Here is a 12228-nt window from a genome sequence, read left to right on the forward strand (position 1 = left end):
TGGTTTACTGTTACAGGGTTAAGGTTACAGGTGATGCCAGGTTTACCATTACAGGGCAAGAGACGGTGCCAGAGTTTAATGCTACAGGATTAAGGGCGATGCAAGGCTTTCCATTACAGGGCAAGAGGACGTGGCAGGTTTACTGTAACAGGCGGTGCCAGGTTTACTATTACAGGGCTTGGGGTGATGCAAGGCTTAACATTACAGGATTAGAGGCAGTGCCACATTTACCTTTATAGGGTTAGAGACATGTTTGCCATTACGGGCTAACAGGCAATGGAGGGTGAAAACGGTGCCAGCTTTGCATCTGGATGATAGAGGGGCTTCGGTTCAGTATTAGGGGTTTAGGGGCAGTGCCAGGTTTACCATTACAGGGCAACATTACCACAACAGCAAGGAATTATTCAACATCGTCAAAGAATTTACCAACCCATCAGCCAACTCCAACGACATCACCCCCTCCCAAGCCCTCTGCGACTCCCTAGCTTCCTTCTTCCACAACTAAATTGCTGACATCCACAACAGCTTCGACAACCGACCCGAAGACCAACCCACTCAATCTTCTGCAGGACCCTCACCCCCCCTGAACATCCTTAACGACTGGAACCCAATCTCCACTGAGGACACCATCCGCCTGATGAACTCCATCCACTCAGGATCCCCAACTGACCCATGCCCTCACCACATCTTCAACAAAGCAGACTCCATCATAGCACCACACCTCCGAGATGCCATCAACTGCTCCTTCAACTCCGCCACCTTCCCAGAAAGCTGGAAACACGCAGAACTCAGCGCCCTTCTGAAAAAACCCACAGCTGACCCCACCGAACTCAAAAACTACCGCCCCATCTCGCTTCTTCCATTCCCGGCCAAAGTCATCGAGAAAGCCGTCAACAACCAGCTCGCCACCTTCCTCGAAACCAACAAATCCCTCGACCCCTCACAGTCCGGATTCCGAGCCAAACACAGCACTGAGACCGCCCTCATCGCAGCAACAGACGACATTCGAACTCTACTGGACAATGGAGACACAGTCGCCCTCATCCTCCGCGACGTCTCCGCTGTCTTCGACACAGTCTGTCATAGCACCCTTCTACAGCGCCTCAGAAACGTCGGAATCCAAGGAAAAGCACTGGAATGGATCGCCTCGTTCCTCACCGGAAGAACCCAGAGAGTCCGCCTCCCACCATTCAAGTCAGAGGCCTCTGAAGTCATCTGCGGCGTGCCACAAGGATCGTCACTCAGCCCCACCCTCTTCAACATATACATGAGCCCCCTTGCGGCCATCGCTCGCCAACACAATCTCAACATCATCTCCTACGCTGACGACACTCAACTGATCCTCTCACTCACCAAAGACCCTAACACCGCCAAAACCAACTTACACGAAGGAATGAAAGAAGTAGCCGAGTGGATGAAGCACAGCCGTCTGAAACTGAACTCAGACAAAACAGAAGTCCTCATCCTAGGCACCTCCCCCTCCGCCTGGGATAACTCCTGGTGGCCAGAAGCCCTTGGAAAAGCACCCATCCCGACGGACCACGCACGGAACCTGGGCGTCATCTTGGACTCCTCACTCTCGATGACCAGACAAGTCAACGCCGTCTCATCATCTTGCTTCAACATTCTTCGCATGCTCAAAAAAACATTTCGCTGGATCCCCACCGAAACTAGAAAAACGGTCACCCACGCACTGGTCACGAGCCGCCTGGACTACGGAAACACCCTATACGCCGGTACCACCGCAAAACTCCAGAAAAAACTCCAACGCATCCAGAACGCTTCAGCCAGGCTCATACTAGACATCCCGCGTAAAGAACACATCTCTGGTCACCTGAAAAACCTCCACTGGCTCCCCGTAAATAAGAGGATTACTTTCCGCCTCCTAACCCACGCACACAAAGCACTTTACGAACTTGGACCCGAATGCCTCAACACACGACTGTCCTTCTACACCCCCTCCCGTCAGCTACGATCCTCCAACCAAGCCCTTGCCACTGTACCTCGCATCAACAAAACCACCATGGGAGGTAGATCCTTCTCCTACCTGGCAGCTAAAACCTGGAACTCACTTCCCACTCACCTTCGCCTTATTCAGAACCACCTAGCATTCAGAAAGCAACTTAAAACTTGGATATTCGACAAGTAATTCCCCACCCTTCCTCAAGCGCCTTGAGACCCTATGGGTATGTAGCGCGCTATATAAATTTATTGATTTGACTTGACAGGGCTGGGGGATGGAAACAGTGCCAGCTTTGCATCACTTCGATGCAGAGGCTTCGGTTTCAGTATTAGTGGTTTAGGGAGGGCACTAGGTTGAGAAGAGCAGGTTTACACAGTGAGGTGAGGTAGTTCAGGGCCTGAAGGGAAACCTTGAGCTAAGAGGGAAGCATCAGATTTGATATTAATGGCTGAGAGGGGGTACCAGATGTGACACTGTGTGTGTGTGTGGGTCTGTGTGTGTGTGAGGGGGGTAGGAGGGAGGGGATGAGCCAGGTTCAATACTGCTCACTGTGCTCTTGATTATTATGGCAGGGAGAGCAGCAGCTCGGTATTACAAGAATAGAGCACATCAGTCTATTAGCAGCAGTGCCCCGGTGCTTTCAGTGCACCAGGACTGCTACGATTAGCGCCCCCCGGAGGGCTGCCACAGAACACTCACCATCGCTGAGCAGTTGTAGTAGTCCTTGTGGGTCGGTTTCCAAGGCTTGAGGCAGCGCCAGCAGAAGCCATGATTACACTTGGCACAAGTCATACTTTGACGGATGGAAAGGAATGAAAACAAGGGGAGGAAATTAGCAAAGAGGGCAGAGGATGGGAGGAGAAAAAAGAGGGTACAGCACAGAGAGAGGTGTGGGGGAGGAGATAAAAGAATAAACCAGTACAGACAGGCCATAGAGTGAGAGAAGAGTAAGAGGGTACAGCACAGACAGTGTGGGGTGAAGGGAAGAAAAGGTCAACAGAGAAGGCGTAAAGTGGGGGACAGGGCAGTGAGTGGGTGAAAGAAAGGAAGAGTGCAGTGAGGAACATGAGACAGGCAGGTGGAGATGAAGAAAGGCACAGAACGGGTACGGTGGGATGAGGGGCAAGTGAGAGTAGGAAGCAAGATGAAGAGCAAAAACATACAAGTTGTGATATGGTGGAAGAAAGTGTAACAAGATCGAACCAAACAGGAAACGGAAATGAAGGAAAGGGAACGTGAACAGTGAAATATGATGCAAGCAGGACATAAGGAACAACAGAGCACAAGAGCACGTGAGACAATATACACAAGACATGCAGGAGGGCAGGATATGCAAGAAGGGGGAGCAATATAGGGCAGGACATGGAGGAGCGGAATAGTTTAGGGCGGGACACACAGGAGGATGGACGAATATAGAGCAGGACATGGAAGAGGAGGGAAGGACACGTAAAAGAAAGGGAGGGCACGGAAAGGGATGGAGAAGCATAGGGCACAACATGGAAGAGGACAGAAGAATATAGAGCAGGGCATGGATTGAAGAGAAGAACAGTGGGAAGAGTGCGAGGATGAGGCAAGAATACAGAAGGCAATATGGAGAAAAAGAGAAAAGTAGAGAATTAAAAGAAATCTAAGAAAAATTAAACTAAACACTAAAAATTGCAATTTGGTTAACTTTTTGTACATCTTAAATACGCAGTCACTCATTCACTAAGCTAAACACAAACTAACGAATTTACTAACCCAACAGCCCATTTGACGACACTCAGCCGAGCTCATTAGCATCAGGCACTTCTAGTTCTAACTCTGGTTCTTTGCGTCTCGCTGCCACTTCACTCCTACGCATCAGATAACCAAGTACACTAGCAAAGCCAATTACACTGGCTGCGGAATAGTGCATGTCCAAAAAAGAACAAAAGTTCACAGACCAATACAACTGAAAACACACATGCATAAAGACCAACACGAGCCACAAATGCAGACAGCCCAATAGAAATGCAGGTACACAGGACAAAAACATACATCGTTTGTTAAAACAAGAGATGCCTTCTTAGGATATGCATTAGCTAAACTCCATGTGGGAGGCCTTATCCCGAGAACACTGGGACAATCCTGGTCTACCGGATGGGTGGGTGCCATTTAGCTTTGAGTAACCTAGTCTTAGAATGTAATGCACTAACCAATCCAGTCCCTTTTGGAACCAGACTTCACCTGGAGTAGCACAGGTGCATCTCAGTAACAGCAAAAGAAGTAAACACCGCACAACCAACTCAATGTTTATCCAGGGCGATAGCCCGTAAAATAGATAGATCTTTCTGTATAGGTAGAAAAATAACTTACCATTTAAAATAAAGATATTGTTGTGATATAAGACTTGTGCCTGGATGAGTTTAGAGCTCTCCAGTGAACTTCATAACGTGGTAGGACACACAAGTTCCTCCAAATTTTCCCTGAACGGTTTGTCAACAGAACCTAACTCTGGTGACACGGGTATAGCAGAGACCCCTCCATCTACAGCTGCACCTGTAAGTGTTTGGTAGCGAAGGGAATACTCACTGCAGACAGCCCTCGTTCTTCTCTATCTGCGCTTGGCAGCTCGGGCACCGCTTGGAGATTAGCTTGGCAAGGTGTTTGCTTTGAGCCTCCATGGTCATCCCTTCGTAAAATCCGCCGTCATCCATCCACTGAGACATGTGGCTGCAGCTGGCTGGGTAATGCGCCTTTAAGGAGACAAGAGAAGATAGGCTGTGAGGGGAAGCAAGAGGGAGAGAGCGCAAGCGAGGATAATAAGGAGGGTAAAAAGAGGAGGCAGGTGAAAAAGAGAACATATGAGGAGTGTTGGGGCAAATGTCCTCTGCATGGCTTGAAAAAGCAGTACGGTCCGTCTCCTAAAATATGAATGACTTGCATTTCTTTTTCCTCCGAAAAACACAAGTCTTTCTTACCTTTTCCTGTCCTTTGGAGCCGCAAAAAAACTGTCTCCCATGGGAGGTCCGTGGTGGGCGTGAGATTATAATCCAGGAGCTCTCCTCAATAAAGGTCTGCTCAGCCGTGTTCCTTTGTCTTTTCGATATCTGAGACATATATCAAGTATGTTGCACGTGTGTGGTAAGTATGATTCACAGGCTTCCATTTGGTGGTATCCCTTTGCGTTTGAACTGGAAAGCGTGTCTCAACATTCCAGCTTGCAAGTATAGAATGGTAGAAGAAAACAAGTTACTTACCTGTAACTTTGGTTCTCCAGTATTGGTAACTTCCATAGAATCCCATAGCTGTATCATTCCCCATCGTCGGAATGGGAGTCCCCGGTAAATAGAAAATACCATAGCAAATAGGTAACAAAAAAGGCCTAGGCCTCATCTCATTTTGTAGCATATCCACCTCTTTTTGTAAAAGAGACCAAATAAAATGAACAGCCAATCAGAACAGCCTCACCCCATAGAACCTTCCTGAGAGAGCCTCAGATTTTCGTAGCCGTTGTGTAACAGTATAACAGAAGATCCTAGAGGCTGAGCTTTCCCATGGGAGGTGGGGGACTGGCTCCTAGTTGCTGACCTGCAAATGTCCTTGATCAGCACTCCGGCGAAGAGAGCCGCTGAAGAAGACATGGATCTTGTAGAGTGCGCCCGGACCCGCCCTTCTAGGGGCTTACCGGCCGCCTGGTGACAGTATTGGATCGCGCTGGCAATCCATTGTGCAACCCCCTGCTTTGAAAGAGGGAATCCCTTGTGAGGAGCACTAAAAGCCACAAAGAGCTGTGTAGATCTTCTGAAATCTTTGGTTCGCTGGAGATAGAATTTCAAACACCTTTGAACATCCAACCAATGAAGAGCCCTCTCCGCTGGAGTATTGGGTCGAGGAAAAAAGGACTTGAGAATTACAGGTTCATTCAAATGAAAGTCAGAAGTGTCCTTCAGGATAAATTTTGTATTCGTCCTCAGAATTAGAGTGTCCTTTTTAAACTTCAAGAACGGATCCTTGATAGTGAGAGAGTGCAGTTCACCTATCCTCCTGGCTGATGTCAAAGCGAGAAGGAGGGCCGCTTTCCATGAGAGGAATTTAAGGTCCGCCCTATGAATAGGTTCAAAAGGCAGCCTCATGAGTTGAGTAAGGACTAAGTTCAGCTGCCACAGAGGTGGTGTAGGTCTAACTGGTAGGAAAACTATAAAAACACCTTTCAGAAATTGTTTCACGATCCTTGCCGACCAGAGGGAAGGTCCGGAAGACGTTTGTCTGAATCTAGAAATGGCTGCCAGGTGCACCTTGATAGAGGAATGAGCGAGACCTGACTTAGCCAAAGCCAAAATGTATGAAAAAATGTGATGAGGAGCAGAAGAGTAAGGATGAATGTTCTCTTGCCGGCACCACAGGCAGAAACGCTTCCATTTCAAGCGAAAGGTCTTATTTGTACTTGGTGCTCGGGCTTGAGCTAGCACCTCTCTACACTCTGGCGAGATATTTAGATTCTGAAATTCTCTGTGCTCAGGAGCCACGCTGCTAACTGAAGCGAGCTCGGATCTGGATGTACCACTTGTCCCTGGGACATCGTCAACAGAGGAGGAATTGGGCGCAGATGAATTGGATGATCGAGGCAGAGCAGGAGAAGCTCCGTAAACCAAAACTGGCAAGGACACGCCGGGGCCACTAGAATAATCCTGCAGGGTTTTGCCTTGAGCTTCCGGAGAAGCCTTGGAATTAGTTGAATCAGAGGAAAAGCATAAACAAAGGCGCCTGACCAGGCCACCGAAAGCGCATTCCCCAATGATCCCTGATGGTGCTCCCTGCTTGGTTGAGTCAGCATTTTTTGTTCTCTGGAGTGGCAAAGAGATCTATGGGCGAAGTGCCCCAGAGACTGAAAATCCTTTCCAGAGTGTGTTGGTCTAATTCCCACTCGTGGCTCACCGACTTGAGGCGACTGAGTGGATCTGCAGTTTTGTTGAGGGCACCTGGAAGATGCTCCGCCGAGAGAGATATCGGTTGTTGGATAGCCCATGCCCAATTCTCCTGAGCCTCCTTGGATAGCAGACGAGACATTGTTCCTCCCTGCTTGTTTACATAATGCATGGCGGTCGTGTTGCCCGTACGGACCAGGACATTGGATCGTCCGATTCGCGGAAGGAAGGCCTGTAAGGCCAGACGAATCGCCCTGAGTTCTAACAGATTGATGTGGAGAAGGCGAGGCTGGGGTAGCCAACGGCCGCTCACCTGAAGGTCTTGTAATACTGCTCCCCAGCCTTCCAGAGAGACGTCTGTTGTAAAGAAGGTGAGACCCTGAGAGATCTTGTCTCTGACAGTCCACCAGCTGGCTGTGTCTTTCATAGGCTGAGTTATTGTGATCCTGTCTTCGAAAGAGCTTTCTGCCTGGCACCACTGCAAATCCAGTTTCTCCTGGAGGGTGCGCATTCACAGCCTGCAGCACAAGTTACTACTTGTGTAACGATATATCTGTATGAGACATTAGTTAGTGATAGATTCCTTACCTTAGAATATCCCCAGGCGTCAGACTGGATCCGGAAATTTTTGCGTAGCAATACCCCTGCGCGCTGGTAGGCGTCGTCTGCGGCTCCGCGTCCGTCGTCGGCGTCGTGAGCGCCGGGATGACGTCATCGGAGTATATAGACGGCGCCCATGCGCGCTGACGTCAGTTCTGATAACACAGCTTTTCCGCGCCAGATACGCAGAGCCATGATAGAACTAACACTGGTGCCATGAAACTAGGGCCCTGAAAGGGGATGACCTTAACCCTAAATATCGGTTCGCAGAACGGGGAGGATGGGAGGGCGGTAAGGAATCTATCACTAACTAATGTCTCTTACAGATATATCGTTACACAAGTAGTAACTTGTGCATCTGAAAGAGACACGTTAGTGATAGATTCCTTACCTTAGAATAGATACCCCAGCAATACCAACCCCGGTGGTGGGTCTGCGAACCAATATCACACCAGAAAGTCCTGGAGGACGGAACGGCCAAAGAAGCCATCCCTCCGGACTTGACTGTCCAGGCAGTAGTGTCTTGCGAACGTGTGCAGCGAGGCCCACGTGGCTGCCTGACAGATGTCCTGCAGGGGGACACCGCGGCCCAGGGCAGTTGTCGTTGCCGTGGCCCGAGTGGAGTGAGCCCGTAATCCAGCCGGGGGCTCCTTCCTCGCCATGGAGTAGCATGCTTGGATGCACAAGATGATCCACCTAGAGATGGTCCTCTTGTGTACAGCCTTCCCCTTCTTCGCGCCCACGTAACCAACGAAGAGTTGGTCATCCACCCGGAATTGGCGAGTGCGGTCTAGGTAGTAGGAGAGCGCACGTTTTGGATCCAGACGGTGGAGCCTCTCCTCCTCTTTCGAGGGATGCGGAGGCGGAAAGAAGGTGGGCAAAGTGATGGACTGCCCGATGTGGAAGGCCGTGACAACCTTGGGCAGAAAGGAAGGTCGTGTACGCAACACCACCTTATCAGGATGAACAGACAGGAAAGGTGGAGAAGAAGAAAGAGCCTGGAGCTCACTCACCCTCCTGGCAGAGGTGATGGCAACCAGGAAGGCCGTCTTTAGAGTAAGGAGACGAAGAGGGCAGTTATGAAGTGGCTCAAAGGGAGCACACATCAGATAGGTGAGAACAAGATTCAAGTCCCACTGGGGCATCACGAAGGGAACAGGAGGGAACATGTGCGTGATGCCCTTCAGAAATCTACTCACAATAGGGGACTTGAATAAAGAAGGCTGATCTGGTAGCCTCAAGAAGGCTGATAGAGCAGAAAGGTACCCTTTAAGAGTGCCCAGAGCAGAGCCCTGCTGGGCAAGGGAAAGAAGAAAGAGCAGCACTTCCGAAAGGGGTGCAGAGAGAGGATCCACAGCCTTTGCTGTGCACCATGCCACAAATCTGTTCCACCGGCAGGCGTATACCGACTTTGTGGAGGGACGCCTGGCTGCCAGAATGATATCGCAGACTTCGGGAGGCAAGTCAAATGGCCTCAACTGCCGCCGCTCAATCTCCAAGCTTGTAGGTGGAGACTGGACAGGTTCGGGTGCAGGACCGTCCCCTGCTGCTGCGACAGAAGGTCCTCCCGAAGAGGCAGACGAATCGGGGGATCGACTGACATGCTGAGTAGCTCGGGATACCAGTATCTTCGTGCCCAGTCCGGAGCCACAAGGATAACCTGGGCCCGGTCGCGCCTGATCTTCTTCAGCACTCTGGGCAGAAGTGGTATAGGCGGAAAGGCGTACAACAGACCGCAGCTCCACTCGCGACGAAAAGCGTCTCCGAGCGAGTGCCGCCTTGGAAATTCCAACGCGCAGAACTGCTGACATTGCGCGTTCTCTTCTGTGGCGAATAGATCTAACCAAGGCTCTCCCCACTGTCGAAAGAGACCTTGCGCCACGTCCGAGTTCAGACGCCATTCGTGATCCATCATGCACCGGCGGCTGAGTTCGTCCGCCCTGGCATTCAGAGAGCCTGCCAGGTGTTGAACCACCAGAGACACGCCCTGATGTTCCAGCCACTGCCAGAGGCGCAGAGCCTCCTGGCAGAGGGTCCACGACCCCACACCGCCCTGTTTGTTGCAGTACCACATGGCGGTGGTGTTGTCGGTGAACACTTGCACTACGCTCCCCCTGACAGAGGGGAGGAATGCCTTCAGTGCAAGACGAATCGCCCTCAGCTCCAGAAGGTTGATGTGGAGCCGGGACTCCGCCGGAGACCAGAGGCCTCTGATCTCCGCCTCTCCCATGTGGCCTCCCCAGCCCTGGAGGGACGCGTCCGTCACAACTACGTGCTCCGGCTGGGGTAGGGAGAGGGGTCTGCCACTGACCCAGTCGCGGTCCGTGAGCCACCACTGCAGCTGCTTCGCAGTGCCCTCCGAGATCAGGACATGATCGGACAGGTTGCCCTGATGCTGGGCCCACTGAAACTTCAGGTCCCACTGCAGAGCCCGCATCCGCCACCTGGCGTGACGCACCAGAAGGATGCAGGAGGCCATCAGCCCCAGAAGCCGCAGCGTCAACCTGACCGAGACCCGGGATAACGGCCTGAAGACAGGAATCAGAGCCTGAATATCCCGAACCCGCTGTTCGGGTGGGTAAACCCGAAACTGCGCCGAGTCGAGAACCGCTCCGATGAAGAGGAGCTTCTGAGAGGGACACAGGTGTGACTTCGGCACATTGATGGAGAACCCCAGCAAGTGCAGGAGGTCGGCCGTAGTCTGGAGGTGGCTGACGACTGTCTGGGGCGAGCCCGCCTTCAACAACCAGTCGTCGAGGTAGGGGAAGACTGATACCCCCTGCCTGCGCAGATGGGCTGCGACCACCGCCATCACCTTCGTGAACACCCGTGGGGCGCTGGCAAGGCCGAAGGGGAGCATGGTGAACTGAAAGTGCTCTTGGCCTACCATGAACCGTAGGTAACGCCGGTGGGCCGGCAGGACGGGGATGTGGAAATAGGCGTCCTGCAAGTCCAACGCTACCATCCAGTCTCCTGGGTCCAGGGCAGCCAGGACCTGAGCCAAAGTGAGCATCTTGAACTTCTCCGTCCGGAGGAAGCCGTTGACGTTCCGCAGATCCAAGATAGGGCGTAGGCCCCCTTTGCCCTTCTTGGGTACCAGAAAGTAGTGGGAGTAACAGCCACGTCCTACTTCTGGCCCAGGAACGCGCTCGATGGCCCCCTTGGCCAAGAGGGCCGAAACTTCCTCTTGCAGAAGTCGCAAGTGATCCCCCGACACACGGTGGTATTGAGGTGGCATGGATGGAGGGGAGGACTCGAAGGGGAGGGAGAAGCCCCTTCGGACAATTTGCAGCACCCACCTGTCCGAAGTGACTGTATGCCAGTGGGAGAGGTGATGGCGAACCCTGCCTCCCACAGGCGTCACATGGGCCTGAAAACTCGGACTAGGAAGGTTTTGAGGCAGGGGCTGCTGAGGGAGGTGTGGACTGGCCTCGCCGCTGGCCCCGACCACCGCCACGGCGGTTCCCACGTCCGCCACCGCGTTGCTGTACATTCTGCGGCGCGTGGCTGACGGTACGTGGTGGGGCGCCCCTTCCGTGGCCACGAAAGGAGCGAAAGGCACCCGATTGCTGGCGTGGGGCCGTAAGGCCCAAGGACTTGGCCGTGGCCCTGGAGTCCTTGAAACGCTCCAGCGCATGGTCTGCCTTGTCGCCGAAGAGGCGACGGCCATCAAACGGCATGTCCAGGAGTGTGGCTTGGACATCGGCCGAGAAGTTGGCGGACCTCAACCAGGCGTGGCGTCGAACCGCCACCGTCGTTGCCATCGCCCTGCCCAGTGAGTCCGTGGTATCCAGCCCACACCGGATAGAAAAACGTGCCGCATCTCGGCCGTCCGCAAGGGTTTGGCTGAGTTTAGCCCTGACCTCCTCAGGGCATTGTGGCAGCACCTCCGCAACCGTGTCCCACAGAGTGTGGGTGTAGCGGCCCAAGAGACAGTTGGTGTTCACTGACCGTAGCCCTAGGCTCACAGACGAGAAGACCTTCTTCCCGAACTGCTCGTATCTCTTGGATTCCCTGTCGGGCGGGGCCGACGGGAATGCGGTCTGGGAGTTGGAGGCCTGGATGACCAGACTCTCGGGGGTGGGGTGGGTGGACAAAAAGCAAGGGTCGCCCGGTGCCGGGCGGTAGCGTCTGGCCACGTTCCTGTCCACAGGGGGGCCTGTGGCGGGCTTGGACCAAGTGCCCAGGAGAACGTCACACAAGGCCTCGTTGAACGGCAGGAGGGGCTCCGCGGAGCCGGACTGCTGTTTGAGGACCTCAGTGAGGAGATTAGTCCTCACGGCCGCGACGGGGAGCTGAAGGTTTAAGGCCTTAGCTGCCTTCGTCAACACTACACTGTAAGCAGAACCCGCCTCCGAAGCCACAGTCGGGGGCGACGTAAATCCAGTGTCTGGCGAGGTGTCAATACCACTGGCCTCCCCAAGCTCATATGTCCAGTCCTGATGTGACTGGCAATCTCGTGCCAGAGGGTCCTCGGACCCCTCCCATTGCTCCTCGTCACCCGGCTCCTGGAGACCAGGATGAACAGCCAGGGCCTCCTCGTGGAGATAGAACTCTCCGAAGGCCGACGGAATCGGCGCCCAGCGGCGCCCCTCCGACTCCTGAGGAGGACCGTAGGAAACATCGGGGGCGGCAACCACCTCGGCTGCCGGGGACGACACCTGAAGGGACGGCGCCGGCGAGGTCGTAGAGTCGACCGGCGAGGTCCCGGATCCGGAGCCGGATCCAGCGAGGTCGTGCGGCGCCGGGACCGAAGTCGTCAGCGGCGCCGGGCCC

The 12228-nt window shown here is 53.3% G+C and overlaps 1 protein-coding gene across 1 annotated transcript in view; it reads right to left on the bottom strand.

The window, feature by feature from the left end:
* The window catches only part of CUL9 (cullin 9), a 443484-nt gene that overhangs the window by 96689 nt on the left and 334567 nt on the right, over window positions 1–12228 (bottom strand). The window contains exons 34-35 of the mRNA XM_086948773.1: window positions 4517–4680; window positions 2663–2756 (exon numbers count right to left, since the gene is read on the bottom strand). Of these exons, the coding sequence (XP_086804899.1) occupies window positions 2663–2756; window positions 4517–4680 (258 nt within the window). The remainder of the gene's footprint in view (window positions 1–2662; window positions 2757–4516; window positions 4681–12228) is intronic.

This window comes from Lissotriton vulgaris, unplaced genomic scaffold (genome assembly GCF_964263255.1).
Source record: "Lissotriton vulgaris unplaced genomic scaffold, aLisVul1.2 SCAFFOLD_375, whole genome shotgun sequence".
In the NCBI taxonomy this organism is placed as follows: Eukaryota; Metazoa; Chordata; class Amphibia; order Caudata; family Salamandridae; genus Lissotriton; species Lissotriton vulgaris.